The sequence below is a fragment of the Peromyscus maniculatus genome, chromosome 19 (genome assembly GCF_049852395.1).
Source record: "Peromyscus maniculatus bairdii isolate BWxNUB_F1_BW_parent chromosome 19, HU_Pman_BW_mat_3.1, whole genome shotgun sequence".
NCBI lineage: Eukaryota > Metazoa > Chordata > Mammalia > Rodentia > Cricetidae > Peromyscus > Peromyscus maniculatus.
The window spans coordinates 30,677,789-30,699,786 of record NC_134870.1 but is presented as its reverse complement, the minus strand read 5'-3'; the positions used below and the strand labels follow the sequence as shown (position 1 = coordinate 30,699,786).

General features: G+C 46.9%; 2 protein-coding genes across 4 annotated transcripts in view; one reads left to right on the top strand and one right to left on the bottom strand.

The window, feature by feature from the left end:
• LOC107401216 (uncharacterized) overlaps positions 1 to 21,998 on the bottom strand; it is a 385,225-nt gene that overhangs the window by 22,670 nt on the left and 340,557 nt on the right. Inside the window, exons 7-9 of one of the 2 annotated variants that reach the window (XM_042263968.2) lie at positions 20,075 to 20,109; positions 19,409 to 19,442; positions 18,296 to 18,558 (exon numbers count right to left, since the gene is read on the bottom strand). In XM_042263968.2, the coding sequence (XP_042119902.2) occupies positions 18,418 to 18,558; positions 19,409 to 19,442; positions 20,075 to 20,109 (210 nt within the window). In that variant the 3' untranslated portion in view covers positions 18,296 to 18,417. Of the gene's footprint in view, positions 1 to 18,295; positions 18,559 to 19,408; positions 19,443 to 20,074; positions 20,110 to 21,998 lie in introns of those variants that run through there. The other variant, XM_076555095.1, reaches the window with a different exon arrangement.
• The window catches only part of Fgf1 (fibroblast growth factor 1), a 98,040-nt gene continuing 90,371 nt past the window's right edge, over positions 14,330 to 21,998 (top strand). The window contains exon 1 of one of the 2 annotated variants that reach the window (XM_042263970.2): positions 14,330 to 14,702. The gene's annotated coding sequence lies outside the window, so the exon portion shown is untranslated. The remainder of the gene's footprint in view (positions 14,703 to 21,998) is intronic. The other variant, XM_006976922.4, reaches the window with a different exon arrangement.

Genomic DNA, 21,998 nt, shown 5'->3' with positions numbered 1-21,998 from the left:
CTTAGTCCTACCTCAACTAGATATGCCATGCTTTGTTGACATCCAGAAGAGGCCTGCCCCTTCTGAAAAAAAAAACAGAGGAGGAGTGGATTTGAGGGAGGAGCAGAAAGGGGAGGGAATGGGAGGAGAGGAGGGAGGGGAAACTGTGGTTGAGGTGTAAAATAAATGAATAGATTTAATTAAAAAAAAAAGAGAGAAAAGGAAGGAAGGAAGGAAGGAAGGAAGGAAGGAAGGAAGGAAGGAAGGAAGGAAGGAAGGAAAGAAGAGAAAGGAAGAAATAAAAGAAAGGCCCACAGCAATGGAAAGTGCATTCCTCATCACTTTGCAGAACTCTCCTCTTCTTTCCTCCACTCAGGGAAGAATCCCAGGTGAAAGTGGCCAGCCGGAGCCCCTCCCAGATACACCTCCCCCCCCCAGCTACTCCTCCCCCCAGCTGGGGGTCAATCTGCTCTGAGTTAGTCTGGAAGAACCAAGGCATTGGCGGCAGCTGTATGTTCGAGTCATCCAGGAGCCACTGTGGTGGGCATGCATCCTGTGCAGCAACATCCCGCCACCAGATGGGCTCCTCCTTGCCAGGTGCCACACTCTGCAGCTGCCTAGGAGAGAGCGCTCTGCCAGAGGAGCTGTCTGCACCAGGAGCAGTGATGGAAGCCGCAGGAGCGAGCTCTAGATTAGACGGCATGCGGACAAGCCCACAGGCAAATTATGGCCCATTCAAGTGCAGGATCTGTGGTCACCCTTGCCTGTGGCATATCCCACAACTAACACGAGTCAGAGCAGCCTGCCAGGCAGCAAGCTGCCTTGCCTTTGAGCGCTAGGCTCGGCTGAAATGTGCCTTCTTCTCCAGCACATTTATTCAGCTCACTGGCAGCAAACAGTCTGCGGGACCTTCTCTGTAGCTTAGCTACCCGCTCAGAGATTGGTCCCTTACTTCCCAGCACCCTTAGCACTCTGCCTACTTCCTCCTCTCCTTTCCACTCTCAAGCAGGTTCCACCCTTCCTATGCCCCGGCTCTTGGTGCCACAAGCTCACCGCCCTGCTCCCCTCTGGGCTTCCCAACAGCTGCCTTCCGCGGTGCTTTGGAAGCCATGAAAATGACCCCTGCACGCTTTGTGTTTTTCCCTCAGCCCCTGGTCCGGCAGAGAGCCCCGAGACGACACAGTGCACGTAGACTGGCTGGCTTCAGCACCCTCGGGTATCCTCAGCTAAGGGACTCCGAGGAGATGTTGGCATGGAGGATGAGGGAGGGCTTTTCCATTTCACCTCCCGGCCAAAGTGTGAACAGATCAAATACCAGCACGGTTTCATCGCCCGTGCATACGCAGGAGGGCGTCCTCACGTTGGGAGCAGTGGTTCTAGACCGTGAGCCTACTTTACCCTCGTGGGGGGTGGGGAGAAGCTGTGAAAACAGATGGCAGATGTGGGGCTCACTCCTGTAATCCCAACACTCCAGAGGCTGAGGTAGGAGGATATTTGTGAGTTCAAGGCCAGCCTGGGTTATGTAGCAAGATCTTATTTTTTTTTTAATTTTATTATTATTTTAGCTGAAACTGGTGACATAAGCTTGTGATCTCAACACTTGGGAGGCAGAGGCAGGGGCATCACTGCAAGTTCCAGACAAGCCTGGACTACAGAATGACACTCTGTCTCAAATAAACGAAATGGTATGTGTCTAGGGGTCAGGGTGGGGGCATGGTGAAACACACCTATAAATTCTGTTAGAAAGCTGAGTCAGAGGATCGTAAGTTCGAGGACAATTTGAACTATGTATGGAGACCCTGTCTCCAAAACAGTAACAAAACCCAAACAACAAACAACAGGACCAGAGATCACTGGACCCAGGGCTACAGATCCCACAGTGTGCCGGGCGGGGCCTAGAATTGGATTCCCTAAGCTACTTACTGGTGGTGGCTGGGTGCTAACACTGCTGGTCATGGGACCCCACTTTGAGAAACCTGGCTCTAGCTTGCAAGGGTGAGATCTACTTAAACCCCAAAATTCTATCACTTTGAGGATCTTCAGAAAGAAAGGTGGCTGGCCGTCTCCTCAGGCTTCAACTTCAGAGCCCTTTTGTGGCACACAGATGCTCATGGCTGTGTTGAGGGTGCCCCCTAGTGGTCCACCTGAAAACCAACCTGCTCTTTAATGTATTTTTGCCTTTACCCTTAACAAGGTAAGCCAACCTTTAAACTGTATCTGCCTGATACAAACCAAGGAACTGGAGGTGATCAGCATTGGCAAAGATCCAGTCCAGGTGCAGAGGAGGGGCTAGGGCCCCATTTGATGGGTGTTGGGTCAAATAGGTGGCCTACTGATGATACCATGGCTTTGGAATTTTTGTCCAAACGAGAAGGCTTTAAGACTTACCACATGTCTTCATTCAAATTTTATAGGTGTTAAAATCAAGACAAGGCTTGTGAGGTGCTTCAGTGGGTAAAAGCACTTGCCACCAAGCTTGACAACCTGAGTTCAATCCTTGGGACCCACATAGAGGAAGGAGAGACCTGGCTCCCACAAGTTGTCCTCTGACCTCTACACATATGCTGTGGGTTGTACGAGCCCCGTCCCCCCACAAAAAAATTAAATAAATGTAATTTAAAAATCAAGATGGATTCTAAGATCAACTTAAGAAGAAGTAGTAATGAGCGCTAACCTGTACAAGATGTTCCCTGTGAGCTGTGCACCGTGCTCAGCACTGGACATACATTATGTCCTCTCTTACGCCCATCAGGGAGACATGCAGAAATTGCTCTGCTAGAGTCCAGCTTAGAGACCCCAAGCTTAAGAAGCTTGCCTAAGATTGCCCAAAAGACGACTGGCAGAGAAGTGAGGGAGAAGAAAGGACAGGGGACGAGGGGAAAGGGAGGTGAAGGGTCGAAGCATGTGCATTTGTTATAATTTGTTACAGTAACAAATCATAACAAATAATTATATAATTATTATTTGTCATAATTATCCATTACAGTAAACAGATAGAAGCAACCCAAGCATCCATTGCTGGATGACTGGCTAAATAAGAACTACTGTTGTATACAGTGGAGAATAAATAAGAGCTAGTGTTGCATACAGTGGAGTATGACTCAAACTTAAGAAGGAAGGAGATTTGCCGGGTGGTGGTGGTGCACATCTTTAATCCCAGCACTCGGGAAGCAAAGCCAGGCAGGTCTCTGTGAGTTCGAGGCCAGCCTGGTCTACAGAGTGATATCCAGGACAGGCTCCAAAACTACACAGAGAAACCCTGTCTCAAAAAATTAAAAAAAAAAAAATTCTGCCATATGCTGCCACATGGGTGAACCTTGAGGACATCATGTTAAGAGGAATAACCAGACACAGAAGGATAAATACTATCTGGTTCCACTTTCCTGACTACCCAGAGGGATCAAAGGTGAAGGGTGGATGCCTGGGGCTAAGGGGTTAGGTGGCCTGAGCAGTTACTGTCGGCAGGTAGGGAGTTTCAGTCAGCAACGATGAAAGACTTGTGGAGATGGAGGATGGTGGTGGCTGCATAATTATGTGAATGCACATTTAAAAACAGTTAAACTGTAAACTTTGTTATGGCTATTTCACCATAACTAAATCCATCCATCTACCAGTGGACTCCACACTGAGTCATGTGAGGTTCCCCCAGATCCTTCGGCCTCATTCTAGTGTGCACAATTGAAGGGGCCCCACTGAGAGTGGGACTTTAAAGATTCGGGATCCCCCTGAAGGACTACAGACTCTAAGACACACAGGTGCACCCAGCGGGAAAAGGGTAACACCCAGCCATTGGCCAACTGCCCCACCCCATAGGACAGTCCCACGTCCTGTTCCTGCTGGGAAGAGCATCTCCCAGATCTCCACTAGCTCATTCGCTGGCACAAGAAGTCCTGACACTGTGCCCTGGGGGTGGCAGGCAGCGAAGGGAGTGTGATGAGGAGCCAGTGCCTAGTCTATGCCTCCCTTGCCTGGCAGCCTCCTCCAACAGTCCTTGGGAGAAGAAGCCATTGTGACCACGGAGGGCAACATTTGAAATATCTCTAATTAAGGAGAGAGACAGAACGGGTCTCCTAGGATGAGAACATACAAGGCAGGCATAAATTACATTTCCATGCTCCTCCCGCTTTACTCCCAAGCCAAACAGACGTTATTTTTATCAAATACTTTGTATGCTGTGACATGCTTTGCCAACTTTCTATTATTAGACAAATCAGGGAAAATCTGAGTTTGATTTCTCTTGGAGTCACCCTTCCCACCCAGTTTTGCCTGGTTGCGGGAGGGAAGGTGTGTGGTGATTTTGGAGGTGACCTTGACCTATCAATAGGAATCACAGGGAAGTGGTAGCCACTAAGGACTCAACTTTGGTGCCAAAACTTCCTAGAAACGGGCTCTTCCCTCCTTTGAAATGGTATCAGTCGCGGCATCACCCCAGATGCCACAGCTGTGGGACAGGAAAAAGCAGGCATTCTAGAATATTTACAACAGTGTCCTCACCCCCACTTCCTGTGAGGGAGGGCTTAGTCTCTGCCAGCTAAATTCTGGTACATTTCTGCAGAATATAGAAACTGGGGAAGGGAGTTTTGAAAGATGCCATTCTGTGGGTGGGATGGCTTGGCAGGACCACCTAAGGAACGCTCTCTTCTGAAGAAGGAAGCAGACGAGGTCAGAAGGCCAGAGGGAGGGTAAAGGAGACAAAGCCAGGGGGTGCTCAATTATGGGGTGGTGGGAATTCCGGAGGCAGACTCAGGAGGTGGAGCAGATGGCAGGACTGTCATTAGGAGGCTTTGCGAAAGAGACAAGCAAGGAGGATTTTTCAGAAATGCCGTTGGTGTTATGAATGGAATCCACCCCCCGGCCCTTTGGCATTTTAAAGAGATTTCAGTGAAGATATAAATTAACTTAAAAACTATGCTTTGCATGGGGAGGGGCTGGTGTTTACTCAGGTCATCCCCGACTACCGGGAGGCTGGAATTTAATAGGAGGAAGTGCCCCTCCCCCCATTTCTCCCGGCACCTCAGCCTGTGCTTTGTGTATTTTTAAACTGGTGTCTTGGACTGGGGATGGACCCCAAGTGTTTTTCTGGTTTCTTTTGACTAAGTAATAGTCATTTTGATGTTGTTGTTTAGTCGTTGGTTTGAGGGGGGGTCTCACTGTATAGCCCAGGTTGGCCCTGACTCCACTATCCGGCTTCAATCTGGCAAGCGCTGGCTCATCACACCTGACCCGAGAGGGCTTTGTTTTGTTTTGTTTGTTTGTTTGCACCAGTACCGAAAGTTGAGACGTTGTGTTTTTAAAGCCCATGCTTCCTTTTCTGTTTCTTGTACTGACAACCGGCGATACCAGGCCCTCCTGCCCACCAGGTCAACACCTAACCCAGCATCTATGACCCCCACCCGTGCAGCTGCACGCACACCTGGCTGCATCTTGATTGACATCACCCACCATCTGGTCAGGGCAGACTAAAGACGTCAGACCTGTGTTCCTGCTGGCTGGCAGCAACAAGAAAAGCAGAAAAACTGAAAATGAAATCTTCCTGAAAGCATCAGAGGTTATGGAGAGCCACCAGAGAAGGATCTGGGGAATGATGGCACTCAGGGCAGCCAGCTCGGTAGATGGAACATTTACTCCTTCTGGAAAAGAGCTCAGGAAATGAGAAATCACAACGCAGCTCAACAGCTCAGCATGCCTCCGCGGAGAAAAGCTGGAGTACGGTGCCTACCACACGAGGGAGTGCCTGTAACCTCCAGTCTTGGGTCGGGACCCCCCATAGGATGGAACCTTAGGACTGGATGGATTGGAAGCAGATGGGGTTTTGCAAAGCCTCAGCCAACATTCAATTAACTTAATTCATCAAATTAGAATGAGGTGATCCCAGACTGCTATGGCTCCCAGGTGCCTTGCAGAAGCAATGTAACGACTCTCCGGAGAAATATAATAACATCCCATAACATCCAAATAAGCCTCTCATTACTTCTCCTAACAATTTTCACATACACTCTCAGCATACATAAAAATAACCGAGGACACATGGAAATAAGACAATATGGAAGTGATTCAGCAGAAACAACTATAATAATAAAAAAACAAGTCCCAGAGAACTACAGTAATTTGGAGTTAGCAGAAAAGACTTGAAAATAACTATGGTTGGGTTAGTGAGACGGCCCAATGGGTAAGGATACTTCCCACTAAGCCATGATAACTTGGGACCCACGTGGTGGAAGGAGATAACTGACCCCCAAAAGTTGTCCTCTAACTTCCATGTGTGCTTAGCATGTGCCCATGCATGCACGTAAATACTCATAAAATAAGTAAATGTAAAGAACTTCATATTATGTTTACTAAATGAGATAAAATACATGATAAGAAATAGAGAACTGAAAATCTATTTAAAAAAAAGACGATAATTTGATAAACTAGACAAAAAGAAACTTAGAACTGAAAAATAACACTACACACTTTTAGCTGGGTGTGGGGGCAGAGGTAGGTGGGTCTTTGTGATGGCGAGGTCAGCCTGGTCTACACAGCAAGTTCCAGGCCAACAAGGGCTGCCTAAAGAGACTCTGTCTCAAAACCAACAAACAACAACAACAAAACAAAGTGGCTGGATGTAGGAGCTTGACAGGTAAGACACAGCTGGAGGGAGGGAGGGAGGTGTAGGTCCAAAGAAAACATCAGGATAGACACAGAGTAACAACATGATGGGAAACTGCTACCGGGCAAATAAGACGGGTCAAAGATGAAAGTTGAGATTTCAGAAGGAAGTAAGAGAGAAGAGGGGAGCAGCAACAGTTGAAAAGAAAATGGTTGAGACCCTGCCAACAGTGACTTAAGGCATCAAGTGACACATTCTAAAAGCCCAGAGAGCCAGAGGCAGGGCACTTTTTTTTTTTTAAAGCCACATTCAAGTCCATTACAGTAAAATAGATAAAAACCAAACATAAATAGAAAAGAAGTCACAGATAGCCACCACAGCTTTAACAGACAGAAACAAGGAAAAGTAGAAATTAGTGAAACTTAAACAACTCAGGGGACAAAAGAAACTAGCTATCAACCTCGAAGTTTACACCCGGTGAAAATGACTGTAGCCAAAAGATTCTTGGTCCTGCCCAGTCCCACAGCTACCATTATTATAATAATCACACAGAGGCTTAATATTACTTATAAACTGTTTGGCCTATAGCTCAGGCTTATCATTAACTAGCGCTTACAACTTAATTCAACCCATTTCTATGTTTTGCCTTGTGGCTTTGTGGCATTACCTGTTTTCTACTACATCTAGCTAAAAGTGGATGCCCCTTGCAGAGAAACATTGGGTGGCTGTCCAGGTAGCCAGCTCTCTCTGTCTTTTCTTGCATTTTTTCGGAAGTTGCTTGCCTGCATTTCCTGTTTACTCAGGTCATATTATTTTACTTCTCAGGTCTTTGATGGGGTTGAAGACTAGATAGTTACAGTTAAGATCATTTCATACCTTAGCTAAAAGCAATATTAGGTACTAGATTTAGATTCTTCAGGACGGGACAGCTTTTGAAGCAATCTCTGTAATTTGTCATTTACCTATGATCTGGACATGTTGTATGTTTCTTACTTGACACTGTTCTTGTTGATTGTAGTTCCATTTTTTTGTTTATGTTATTACCCTTTCTTTCTCCTAGACCATACTTGATAATCGTTCTTATTGTATATAGTTTTGTATTAGGTTTAGAACCTTCTTATTTAGACAAAAGGGAAAGTGTACTGGGAATTCGCTCCACCCATGTCCTTGGACTATTTGGCCTGATAGAGGTGGTCCTTCTTGCCTGCCTATGTGACCTCTTAAAAGGGAAGGGGGAGAGGGGTCACAAGCTCTCTCTTAGACATAGAAGGCTTCCTTGCACATGGTTTGGCAACCTGGTCTGGAGCTTTCTCCATCTTTCCCTGAGTCACCAGGCAACAATTTCACTTCATTTTGTATCAGTGAGTCTGTTTTCCCCATAGAACCCCTTAATAAATTGATACACATATAGAGAGACCACTGAGGCTCTCATTACAAATAACCTCTAATATTTAAAAAGAAATGAATAGGCAAGGCAGTGGTGGCACACGCCCTTAATCCCTTCACTCAGTAGGCAGAGGCAGGTGGACCTCTGTGAGTTTGAGACCAGCCTGATCTACAGAGCAAGTTCCAGGACAGCCAGGGCTACACAGAGAAACTCTGTCTCAAACAAACAAAACAAAACAACAACAAAAACAAACAAAAATAAATTAATATAGATTCAGGAACTTTTACCAGCACAAAAACTATAGGATGTTCATTGTGGAAAAGCAAAATGGTTGAAGATGCCAGATGACAGAAATGAAGTACAAAGATACAATATAACAATGCTTGCTGGGGTCTAAGAAACATAAAATATCTTAGAAGCACATACAAATCAGGAGGGGAGTTAAATGGAATGAGAATGAAAATGTTCAAAGGTCCTTTTAGTAGTATGGAAGAAGATAAAAGTGCCAATTAACATTAGACACTGAGAACTCATGATCTCATATTACAATCTCCAAAGTCACCTCCAAAGAACAGTCAAGAGTTATGTAAGTTCCAGCATAATAGAGGGAAAAAACAAGATATTCAATTGCTGCGAAAACAGCAAAAAAAGCATGAAAAGAGCACAGAACACACACAACAAATGTAATTTAAAACTACGAGAGCAGAGACAAGAGGACTGGTGTACACATCAAAACCCTGTCACAAACAAAGAAAATAAATAAATAAGAAATAATCAAACAATGGGAATTTAAAGACAGGAGTGGTGGTTTATGCTTGTAATCTAGCTACTCCAGAGACTGAGGCTGGAGGATCATAAGTCTGAGGTCAGCTTGGACAATTCAGAAAGACTTTATCTCAAAGTAAATTAAAGGGACTAAGGATGTAGCTCAGTGGTAGAGCACTTGCTTAGCATGCAAAAAGCTTTGGGTACAATTCCCAGTACCAAGAGGGAAAGTACATTAGGTTTAAGTCTAGGAAGATTGGCTATTACATTAAATGTAAATGAGCTAAATGCTTTAATTAAAAGTCAGTCATAGAACTGGCTAAAAGTTTATGCACTGTTCATAAAAAAAGTCTAAAACTTTGTATTACAATGAAATTATAGAGTAGTAATATAAATGCTAATAAAATTATAATAAAGTTAATAGGACTTACAGTACTATTGGACAAAGTAGACTTTTAGGCTAAAAGCAATATGTAGATAAAGAGGAATACATGATGATAAAGATTTTAGTTCCCAATGGTTCTAAGATTTGCATACACCAAATAATATAGCTTCAAATGTATACAGATGACACTGACAAAACCCACAGGAAGTGAGCAGATAAATGAGTAGGGATATATGTATGTTATTTGAACAAGCTTAGCAAACTTTATTCTGTGGATCCAATAATTACAGAAGTCATGTTCTCTAAATATTTATGGCATAATCACCTTGCCAAAAAAAATAGCACTGAAATGTTCTACCTCATTTTCTGTACAATATAGTCACACATATGGCTTTCTTTGGCCACTGAAATGTGAGAAGTAACTTCCGGTGTATCGGTAAGCCTCTGTCCTCTCCTTCCGGACAAGCATAGCTTTTGGAGCTCCTTCAGTCCAAGCACTTGAGTGAGGATGGCTCAGAGCCAGTCTTCCCAGTCCGCTGCAAATGGACGTGTCGATATCGGTGAATGTATTAGGCAGAGGCAGAGTTATCTAGAGGAACACACTCAATAGAATGCCTGAACATGTGCATGTGTACATATGTGTGCATGTGCGTGCATGCGCGTGCATGCGTGTGTGTGTGTGTGTGTGTGTGTGTGTGTGTGTGTGTGTGTGTGTGTGTGTAATGAAATGGGAGTTAATTAGATCTGGTTTATATAATAGGCCTGGGCAGTCCAACAATGGCCATCTGTGTGTTGGAATGCTGGAGAGGCAGAGACCCCAGGCAGAGCTGCCCAGTCCATGAAGCTGGATGATTTAGCAGTCTCAATCCAACACTAAAGGCCTGTGCAGTCTCTGGAGAGTCGCTGATGTTAAATCTACCTAACGAGGCCAGAGATGTTAACGCTGATGTTAAATCTACCTAGCGAGGACAGAGAAGCTGGAGTATGTCAGTGGAGGCTAGCACAGCATCCCTAGATGTGCTTTCATAGGAAGCAGTAAAGGTGGCAGCCAACACCACTTCCTCCTTCCACCTCCTCATATCTGGGCTGTCAGGGAGACGTGGTACCCCACCAAGGGTAGGGCTTCCCAGCTCTGAGTGAATTCCCTCTGCAATCAACTTTACAGACACCTAGAGGTGTGTTTCCATCCTGATTCCAAGACTCTCAAATTAACAATCAAGATTTCCCGGCCTTTGTTACCTCAAGTCACTGGGAGAGTATTTATAACCATGGCATATCCTAGTCTTTCCTGAGTTACAGATGGGGGGTGGGGTGGATGCTTTTCCTGGGTAAGGAAGTAAGCTGGTTTGGAAGAGGGGCTGGGGCAGGGAAAGCAGACCCCAGGAAGAGCTTATGAAGTATGTTGCAGGTGATATTTATTTATTTATTTATTTGTGGTTTTTTAAGACAGGGTCCCTCTGTGTAGCCCTGGCTGTCCTGGAACTCAGTTTGAAGACCAGGCTGGTCTCAGGCTCACAGGGGTCCACCTGCCTCTGTCTCTTGAGTGCCAGGATTAAAGGTGTACGCTACCACTGCCCAGCTCTGGTTGCAGGTGAATTTGAAGGATCTTCCCTTTAGCAATAAGCAGGGGGTGTTGTCCTGGAAGCTGAAGGTTGGAGAAGGTTGGAGATGCTTGAATTTTAGCAGTGATGGAGAGAGTGCATTTGGAGACTCCACTCCGGTGAGAGGGGAGGGTTAGGTAGAAAGCCACCACCAGTGGCCCAGCTAGTTTTGCTTGATTCTCGTGCCCTCTAGAGGTAGCTGTGATTAGGAATTTGGTGAGAATTTCTCCAAAAGCATGTGCCCATGCAAAAAGCTTCATCGGTGTTTTAGCACAGCAAACCAGAAACCAAACAGGACAGCCTCTTTCTTTCTCTGAACTGTCTAGAAGCCCCTTTCCTGAACTTCATTTTGTCCAGATTCTTGGAACGTTATTCTTAGTTCAGATGTCTCCAGGGCCAGCCACCTTCCCTCACTTCGCCGTGAACGAAGCTGGCTCCCAGGGTCAACGTCCATTGTGCATTCTTGCCTCATTAAACACCAGTGTTGCTTGTCCTTAACCAAGCTGAATCCTTGCGGCTCATTTGAGTAATTATTAAGCTGCTTCCTTCATTCAGTGTCCTAGAGGTAGCCGCGGCAAGAAGTCAGCATGTAACAAGTTGGATTTTGCTCACTGTTTTTACATTTGGTATCTAAAGGCCTGACAGATGGTAGATGCCAGGTGAATGGATCATGACCTGCTATCAGGCCGCAACAGCCAGCCCTGGTGAGCAGCAATCTTCGATGAATTTTTGCTCTGTTTCTGGATATGTTAAGGGATATCTATATCAACCACTTCAAGGCTCAAAGAATGTGGCAGAAGAGGAGGCGGAAAGAATGTAAAAGCCAGAAGACCGGGAGAGGCGCTGAAGAAAGAATTCTTTGCACTGTGACACGGATAGTATACTCATGAAGCAGCAGCAGCTGTAGTTACCTGTATTAGACATGCACAAGATTGGGCCTGACAGCACTGTGGCAGGCATGGGGAGGGGCCCATTGAATCTCCACCTTCCCCTGAGGAATGATTAGTAGTTAATGCTTACCGGAGGAGGGCGGGTTCTTCAGTAGTATGGCTAATGGCAAGTTGCTCAAGATCTTATAATTTCTCACCCATACTCACGTAACTAAGCATAACTAAACTTAGTCGTGAACACACACACACACACACACACACACACACACACACACACCATCATCAAAATAGAAAGGTGGCTAATTAGGAAGAAAAGGTAAGAGGAGAACGGGACAAGAAAAGGTAATAGGAGGTGACTTTGATCAAAATACCTTATATACATGTACAAATTCTCAAAAAAAAATTACTAAAAGGGTTCTAAACCCCACAAGTTCAAGGTCTAGGTAGGCTACAAGTGAGTTCAAGTCTAGTCTGGGCAACATAGCAAGACCCAGGCTCAAAATACAAAGTAAAAAAATAAACAGCTAGGGATAGAGGTCAGTGGTGGAGCGCTCGCCTAGTGTGGGTGTCGCTCCAGGTTTACTTCCCAGGACAGCAACACACGAAAGTGTTACAGTCCCAGGAAAAGTCAAACCTCTCATTCTTTTTCACACACACAATTCTAGAAAAATGCTGTGTCAATGTTCACAGTTAGGTTCTTATGGCTTGACAATGATAACTTGCAGCACATCATAAATACTGGAATTGAAACGCATGCTGGGACAACATTCTTTAAGAATTCCGATTCTTCTGGGACCAGGGAGAGATGGCTCAGTGGGCAACGAACACACTTGCGGCAGCAGCCAGAGGACCCCACTTTGCATGCTAAGCATGTGCTGAAGAGTTTGGCATTGTGGGGCAAGCTTGTCGTCCTAGCACTGAGAGGCAGAGGCGGGAGGGTCCTGGGGGACTCTCGGGCCAGACAGCCTAGCTGAATTCACTAGCTCAAGGTTGAGCAAGGGACCCATCTCCAAAACTAAGGTAGAGAACAATAGAAGAAGACACCTGACATGCCCATAAGACAGGTGTACGCATCACACACACACACACACACACACACACACACACACACACACACACACGGGGGGGGGGGGGTTCTAATATCCTCTTTAATTTTTTCTGCAGTTCTATCACTCAATAGCTAACTTATGGGGAAAAGTTTGTTCAATGAGGAAATGCTTAACTTATCGTTAAAGAAAGTTGAGTTAAATCGTTAAAGGAAGATTCTGGGACATTAGGGAACCTAGGGATTTTTTTTTTTTTTCATTTTGGGTGAAGACACCTTACTCAGATTTGAAATGGTGATGTGTATTCTCGGCTTTTATACAAGTGGAGAAGAATTATTATCAGCACAGACACGTTCCCAGACAAAGTAATTTTTTTTTTTGGAGGACCTGGAAAAAGATTCTAAAAACTCATTCTTGAGCTAGCTGGTAGACGGCCACCCTGGTGTAATGCAAGACAACAGCCTGCAGAGGGCAGCGTTGGACAAGCAGTTGAGCGCTACCTCTGGCCCTTCCCCAAGAGTCTGGGCACTTGGGCTCAGGTTGGTTGGGAGGCCAGCCTGGGCAGCTCAATCCAGCTCGCTCTAATATTTGCACAGTGAATTACTCATAGGGAAATGTCTCCAAGGACAAGGGAGACCAGAGATTCCATCCTGTACCTAGACTCAGCCTGGGACAGTTAACACACAAAAAAGGCTATTCTCTCTCCTCTTCAAGAACTGAATTTGGGAATGAAATTGAAGGTTCGATTCACACCTGAGTGTCTTGTTTTCCCGTTCTGAAAAGAAAAGGGCAACAAATTCTCAACCGTTTCTACTTGAGAAGACAGCATAGCAAAGTGGTCAAAAAAAAACCGCCAGCGCCAGCTCTGGAGGCAGACAGTCTGGAGCCTGCACCTCAACCTTCCTGAAGGTAAGGTTCGAACTTTCCAAAGCTCAGCTTCCCTGGCTGTCACACAGAGGAAAGGGTTGGCTGCCTTGAGGATCAAAGGGGCTGGAACGGGGGGGAGATGGCATTCAGAAGGAGCCCAGGAGTGAGAGCCATCCATGACAGCGAAGGCGATGAGGTTAAGTCCCACACCATCAGCTCAAGCGCCGCCGCTGCCTCAAGCGCCGCCGCCGCCGCCTCAACTCTCCATTCCTGATCAGTGAAGAGAATGGGAGGTGAGAAATCAACCCGCTTCAATGTCATGTTCCACAGGTGTGGGAAGCAGGAACTGCCAGCACGGAGCACCTAGAACCCGAGCCTGGCTTTCCCACACGGTTTACACAATGCCTTCTGGTCTCGGGCCCCGCCCCTGCGTTGAATAGAGGGTCTCCTAGCTTGAACTAGTATGTACGGCTGTGACACGACCACCAGCCTCAGAACCTGCCTGGCCCACGTGCAGAAGTGGAGACAGTTTCCTTTGCAATGCATGCTCGGTGACATTTCAAAGGGCATCGATCAAACCAGTCGGAAAAGCATGGGGAGTTGCCAAAGCCGCTCAGGGCAAGACCCCCACCCCTCTATCTCGTATGGGGGAAGGGACAAGGCCGAGTTCAGAGCAGGGCATAGACACAACTTGGCCAACATACTTGTCCTTTCACCTGGCAGTTGTCCAGCCCCCAAATAGCCTGTGTGTCTAGTCCAAAAATAAATCACATGAGAGGCGAAATACAAGTGCATGGGCTCTTGGCCTTGGCCTTCTGTAGGCATACTAGTACCAGCCAGCCTTTCAGGGGCTGGAGAGGGGGGCCCTGAGACCCCTTTCTGCTGCCTTCCTCCCAGGGTCCCCAGGCCAGGAAGCCACCTGTTAAGTGGCCAGTGGGGTGTGTGGTTTCACCCAGCCTTTCCCTTGGGGGTCCCCTTGGCTCCATTCACACCAGAGAGAGCAGAGGAGAGGACAACAGCCTCCCGGGGATAAAGGCATCGCCGGCCTCCTTTTCTGGATGGACACTCCCTTCTCCTGGTGAATGGAAACTCCCTTTCTCAGCAGCCTGCTCACAGCATCCTGGGAGCCCAGTGTGATCTCAGCGGCTGCTACCACCCCAGAAGGAAAGGCTCCCACAACAGAGACAGAGGTGAGTGCCTGTCTCCTGCTCCTCGCCTCCCACTTGTTCCTTCCTCACCCTCCCCACCAGACACACACACACACACACACACACACACACACACACACACGCGCGCGCGCGCGCGCGCGCGCGCGCGCGCTCCCAAATCTGGATCTGGGTCAAAGACAGGCTGGAGTCTGCAAAGATTCCTGCCTCTCATTCAGAGGCAAATTCATGCCTCCCCCCACCCCCGCCCCCCACCCCCACCCCAGAAAGAACTATGTGGGACTAGTTCTTAGCCGGGAAGCAGGAAATGATTCCTACCCAGTGAATTATCTCTGCTTAGATCCAAGAAGAGGTTACCAGGAAATTGTAGACGGCCCAAATCCCATCACCATAAAGTTAATGCTCTCTAAAACACACAGCACAGAACAGGAAATCAAAGAAACGCAGCTGATCTTCCCTTAATGGGCAAAAAGGAAAACAAAAAACAAAACCAAGGCTTGCAAAGCTTCCGTTTCTTGCTCCTCCCTGGTGTTCCAGGGTCCTGCAAAATAGACTTAATAGACTCAATAACTCCTTACTTTAAGAAAAGGGGGAATGAAATAAAGAACTTGGGGAGAGTTACAGGATAAGTAGAGTAGGGAGAAGGAGAAGAGTGTTTGCATCTTGGTCTAGCCTTCTGTATCCCTGAGCCATACCACATGGATATATGCCCATTTGAGGATGTGCACAGGGGCCACTATGCCCAGCATGTGGGTTCTGTTACCACAGACACCCTGGGCAATGGCTTGCATATATCCTTGCTAAGAAGATATCAACAAAACCCTGACAGGAGCCGTCTACTTACACGAATCTGGATTCTTTAACGATCACAGTCTAAACCAAGAGTGAAGAGACTTAGGCAGAACGATTGTATATTCTTCCCTCCTGTTGAAAGCCACGGCTTTGGTATGGTGGCTCCAGGTGGGAAGGTGATGGTATCCTGAATCCTTCTCTCTCCATCCTTTGCCTTTGGCTCCCTGTCATGTTCTGTTCCCAGAAGGACTCGCTGTGATGGTGGCAGTGTGGCTGCCAGCAACTCAGCCGACATCCCGCTGACATACGCTCCAGCTGGTCTTAGACCTGCACCTCACAGGACCAATGTGGAAAGGAGTGCTTCTATCTTCTATCGCTGCCATGGGGCAGGGGGGGGGTCAGCTTCTCCAACACACCTTGATTGACAGCCGTGAGGGTGGTTCCCCAAAGGCAATCAAAATGTTTCCCCCCAGAGAAGACAGCTGGTGTATGGCTCTTTCAGTGACGGCAACTTCGGTCTCCCTCTTTCGCTCATCTGTGTTATTGATAAGAAGTTTCAGAGGAAGACTAACTATTGGGAGAACAGGTCACTAAAAGATGCCTGGCTTGTCATCCCCAGAGACCCCTGGCAGTGAGGAAGGTGCTAACATCAGAAAGCTGATTCCGGCTCAGGTCTAGAGTGGTCCCACGTCCTGACTCACTGTCTGGGTCACACCTGGTGCTCCCCTCCACTCCCCTCCTCCCAGATCCCTTCACTCTACTGATTGAAGTCATCTTGCCTTGCGACTGCCAGCCTCAGAGTACTGCTTCCCCTGTGGCCTTGTCCAGCCCTTCCAGACACTTCGGCCATCTCTCTTCTCTGAACCCGAATGACATTGTCAGGACTGTTATTTGTTTACATATTCTTTAAGAACTCCATGAGAAGCTGGACATGGTGGTGCATGCCTTTAATCCCAGCACTTGGGAGGCAGAGGCAGGCAGATCTCTGAGTTCAAGGTCAGCTTGGTTTATAGAATGAGTTCCAGGACAGCCAGGGCTACACACAGAGAAACCCTGTCTCAAAACAAACAAATAAAAACTTCCTAATTCTTAGTTTCTTTCCCACCTGAATTTTGCACCCTTGTGGGAAAAGGTAAGTTTTTTTCCCAGCCCACTTTGTAGAATCTGACACATAACTGGGGTCCAATTAAGTGAGTTCAACTAATTGACCAACAGGAAATTAGCCTGCTCATGGGCCTCAATTCTGACTTTAAAGGTAATATAACTCCAGCAAGTTTTGGTGGAGCTCAGAATGCATATGGAGAGAGACCCTACAGCACCATCCCATGTAGTCTTCCCAGTAAATCCAGCCACCAGGCATGCCCTGCTACTACACCATTTCAGGTGGGGAGGTACATGCCCTCGGTCATGTAGCCAGTAAGTGGTGATGTTGGGGTGTACCCCAGGCATGCCTACCATCTCATTTCCTGTTCCATTTAACGTGCAGACGCCTCTCAATGGCATCTCCTGGTGCCTGCTTTTAAAGCCCAAGAGACCCAAGGAGGCTGGCAGAACGTGTAGGGCTCCCAGATGTTTCAGACACCTCCCTGTCACCGGACACCTCTGCAGGAGGCCTTATTGGATTTGACCCCTTTCAGAAGGTCAAGGGATCATGGACTTCATGAAGGGAGGTACTCTGGGGCTCTGTGGAGAACAAGGTGCTTCACAGTGAAGGTGGCCAGGGTGATCACCCCAAGAACTAGTTAGAAGAGAGGCTTTAGAACTCAAGCTTGCCCCTCTGGGCACGGATCGCTAGATGTGACCCCACCCTTTCTCCTGCCCCTACCTTGCCCAGCATGGCCAAGCAGAAAAAGGCTAGGCTTTTCTCTAGGGGATCGTCTCCAGGATTTAAGAGGTGACCATATTCTAATCTCAAGGGAAACCACATCTTGAGTAAATGATGACTAATTATACCATCCATGCTCTCAAGTCACAAGCTATGGATAGACTTCTGAGCTGAAGTAGGTTGCTTGGGTGCCGACAAAACCCTCCATCTAGGAGCACACACTAGTCTATTCATATGGACTTGACCTTCCAAAGAGTAGAGTCCATTTGACTTCTGTCATTTATCTCCACATTGCCCTGGGAGGGTCACAAGAATATTGCCACCTTCCTTCTAGGGACGACATAACTCCCCTTGGACACTGAGACTGAGGCAAGTCCCAGGATCACCCAAAAGGTTCCAATGGAATGGAAGCACTCTGAGGGATTTTGTATCCAAGCTGGCCTGCTTCTTCATAAGATTATAATGCAGGGGCACATATACACACATACATGTACACAGTACATGCTTATACAACAGTGCGTGCTTTGAGCGCCACTCCTCTGAGCATCTGAATTCTTTAGGTTAATACTGAAGAGAAAGACCTCTGCAGGCTGGAGAGATGGCTCAGTGGTTAAGAGAACTTGCTGCTCTTGCAGAGGTCCTGGGTTCAGTTCCCAGCATCTATATCAGCTATCTGTAACTATAGCTCAGTGGGATTAGAAGCTGTCTTCTGCACCTACATGTATGTGGTGCACATACACATACTCAGGCATACACACACACACACACACACACACACACACACACACACACACACACTAAACATTTTAAAAACACTGCATATCTTCATAGTTTTCTATTATTATATTATTTGTGATATATAGCCCTAAATATTTATCAGCTGATGGATGGGATAAAAATGTGGTGTATCTATACAATGAAACATTCAATGGTGAAATTTAGAAATAAATTTTTATGCACACTACAATATGATTGAAAACTGAAGATACTATGCTAAGGGGGAAATCCTACTTACTGAATGATTATACTTATACAAAATGGCCAGGACAGGGAGTCTTTAAGACAGAAAGTAGATCTATGGATGTCTAGACCTGGCAGGAGGGGGAAATGTCAGCTGACCACTCAGAGGCACAGAGCTTCTTCTGAAGTGACAAAAAATATTCTAAAGTGACCGTACTTACAGCTCCATAGATTCGAGAATGCACTGAGACCACTATGTTGGACACGTGATCCGTAGTTCATATGAGTTATATCTGAATAAAACTGTAAAGAAATGGTTTTAGTTAGGGTTTCCATTTCTACGAGAAAACACCATGACCAAAAGCACCTGGGGGAGGAAAAGGTTTACGTCGGCTTACAGTTTCACATCACAGTCCATCACTGAGGGAAGTCAGGGCAGGAACCGGAGCAGAAACCATGGAGGAATTCTGCTACTGGATTTCTCTCTGTGGCTTGCCGGGACTGCCTTCTAAAACAACCCAGGGCCGCCTGCTCAGAGGTGGCATCACCCACACCAATCATTAACTAAAAAAAAAAAAAAAAAAAAAAAGTTCTGCTGCATTGCCAACAAGCATCCTGAACGGATACATTTTCTCAACTGAGGTTCTTTTTCCCAGAAAACTCTAGCTTGTGTCAAGTTGAAAAACAAAACAACTAAAAAACCAAAACCAGCCAGCACAGAAATTCAGTGGGATCTTAACCCAGTGACAGGGGTTGGTTGAAGGTACCGTCTTACTGTGAGCTGTAAGCTCAGGTCTCTCCCACAAAGTGTGGGCACAGACCAATGAGAAGATCACAGATGGAAGAGAGGGGGTCCAGGGGCTTGCCCCGCTTCCCTGCACAGGTCCAGTTAAAGGCTGTGTTGTTTGCATGCTTTTCTTTCCTCCTGGATTTCAGATCCTATTATGCTAAGGGGAAAAGCCTCTGTAAACATTCACTGTCTGTCAATTCATCTCACTAATGTGTTACTGTAGTGCTTACCTGGGATGTTCCCCTCAGGTCTACCATCTTTTACATTTAAGCCTCTGGTTCATTTAAATAGTAGACTGGGGGTCCAGATAGGTTCGTTTGCTTTGCCAAATAGTAAGACAGTTACCAAACCAGGTGTTCTTACCTTGGGACTAAACTGGACTTGGGGCCTCTTGTTTCTGAAATGAAATATAAAAAGGTGTGCGTGAGTAAACACACTTGCTCTTCTGGGGAAGGGGGTCATACTTTTGTCAGATTTTCAAGGGCCTTGAGACTGTTTAGATTTCACAGCCCCCTATGGGCCAGAGTGCAGGGCTATGAGCACCAAGGCTGCCTGGCAGCCAGCAGCCCAGCCTGGCTGCTCTAGCCACATTTAGCACCCCTGGTGAGACAGCCATGCCAGGTTTGGTTCTCAGTGTGCCAAGAACATCAGTGGCTTGCATGGGCTCCTCCTTGGACCCCTAAAACAGAAGGGTTCTCATCCCTGGCTGTCAGGTTAATGGAGTTGATAAACCACATTAGCTGACAAAACTTGGATTTTTTTTTTTTCTATTGCAAAGACTTTGAGAAGGTTTAAGTCCAATACAGAAAAAACAAATGGCAAACAGTACCACCATTACAAAGAAAGTGCTGGGTGCCTCTGGGCAGGCTTGGCATTATGTGATGAGCAACGTGCAAATAACACCAGGAGTAGAGAGGTGTGCATGGGGTGAGCTGAGAGCCGCAGTGAGACTCGTGAGCTTGGCTTTGCTCTTGGTGCCAAGGAGGGTACCAGACAGTTCTGAACAAAGAGAGACGCAATCTGACTTACCTTTTAGCAAGATTCTTCTGGACTGGCCCATGGGGCTGAAGGAAAGAAACAGGAAGACAAGTAAAAGGGAAATTACTGAAATCAATAATCCCAGAAAGAAATACTGATGCTTGAATGAACTAGACCAACGTCCCCAAATCTCATTCTGTAGCCCAGGCTAGCCTTGAACTCCCTGTCTTCTGCTTCCACCTCCAGACTGCTGAGATGTCAGGCCTCTACAAGACCCCACAGCCCAGACAGAGGTCTGTTAGTAAACAAAAAACCAAAGAGCCCTGCAAACACACAGTAAGCTGTTTGTTAAGTACAATCATATCCATGGGCATAAAGTCATCTTCTTCCTGAGAGAGCCCATCCCACACACCTGGCCATCTTCAGGGAGGGCAGAGTCAGTGAGGCTCCCAACAAGAGCTTTTACACATCACGTGTAATCACATAGGCTGGATTTGGCAGCACAGGCCTGTAATTCTTGGCTAGTTGGGAGGACAAGGCAGAAAGACTGTCTAGACTGCATTGAGTTCAAAGCCACCCCAGACTAATGAGAGGAATTTTGTCTCAAAGCATGTTAAAGGCCCTAGGATGGATTCCCCGGCACCATCTAAACTGGATGTGATAGCTCACGCTTTTGTAATCCCAGCACTTGGAAGGTCTAGGCAGGAGTTCAAGATCATTCTTAGCTTACATGAGAGTTTGAGGCCAGCCTGGGATACACAAGACCTTGTCTCCAAAAAAAAAAAGAAAAAAGGAACTAGAAGAATCGGTGTGCATGTGTATGTGGTTTTGGTGGTGGTGGTGGTAGTGGTGGTGGTGGTGGTGGTGGTGGTGGTGGTGGTGGGGGTGTCCTATCGGAGTTGAAGCAGCCCACTTCCTGTGGGAGGGACCCTTTCCAGAGTGTCCTGCCTATAGCTGCTGAAAAAAAAATCGGCTAATGTTTTTGGGTGACAGTGAGGCAGGGCCAGGCACCCCTTTCTGTGAGCCACTGTTCCCAATGTCTGTCCTCCAGCTTTGCTGATGTGTTTGTCCTTGAGGTCGCCTCGGGTAACTAATGCAATTTCTTGAGTCTGTCTGCTGTGCTTCCCAGTCCAATTGGCAGCTGACTCACCAGGTGGCCAGGATGCCCTTGTTTAACGGCCCCAATTGGACATAAACAGGCGGAAATGCTCTGCGGCAGAGTGGCAGTCGGCATCTGATTTTGCCCGTCAGCTGATTAGGATTTGTTGGGCCCCGAACAAGGTCAAAACGAGATTAGGAAGAAAATGCCACGAGCGTGACAGAGTCTCCCCGGGCGGCATCTCTCGTCCGACCAGGATGAATGAGGGAGAAAGGCCGATGCAAATCTGAAATGTCAGCCGCCAGAGTCAAGGTCAAGATGCCAGGGCGGCTGTTCTGCCTGAAGAGGAAGGGAGTGTATGTCCTGGCAGTCTTCTAAACCTTGCCAACCTGGGATGCTGAGCGTCCTTCGTGTCACCCAAGCTCAAGAGTGAGGGGTCCACGTCTGCTGCTCAGAAGCACTGACCAGGACATCAGCTGAGGAAAAACAAAAAGAAGGAAGAAATGCCGTCCTCTGCTTTTATGCACCTTCTAAAGCAGTGGTTCTCAACCTGTGGGCTGCAACCCCTCTGGGGATCAAACGACCCTTTCACAGGGGTCGCCTAAGACCATCAGAAAACACAGATATTTATAGTATGACTCCTAACAGTAACAAAATCACAGTTATGAATTAGTAACAAAAGTAATTTTATGGTTGGGGGGGTTCACCTCAACATGTGGAGCTGTATTAAAGGGTGGCAGCATCAGTGGCTCACAGAAGGGGGGTGCCTGGCCCCTGCCTCATTGAGAACCACTGTTCCAGAGCTCTCCTAAGAGGTTTGGAGTCACTTTCTGTAACAGCAGCTGCCTGTGTGCTGGCCAAGTCTGGCTCTTAAGA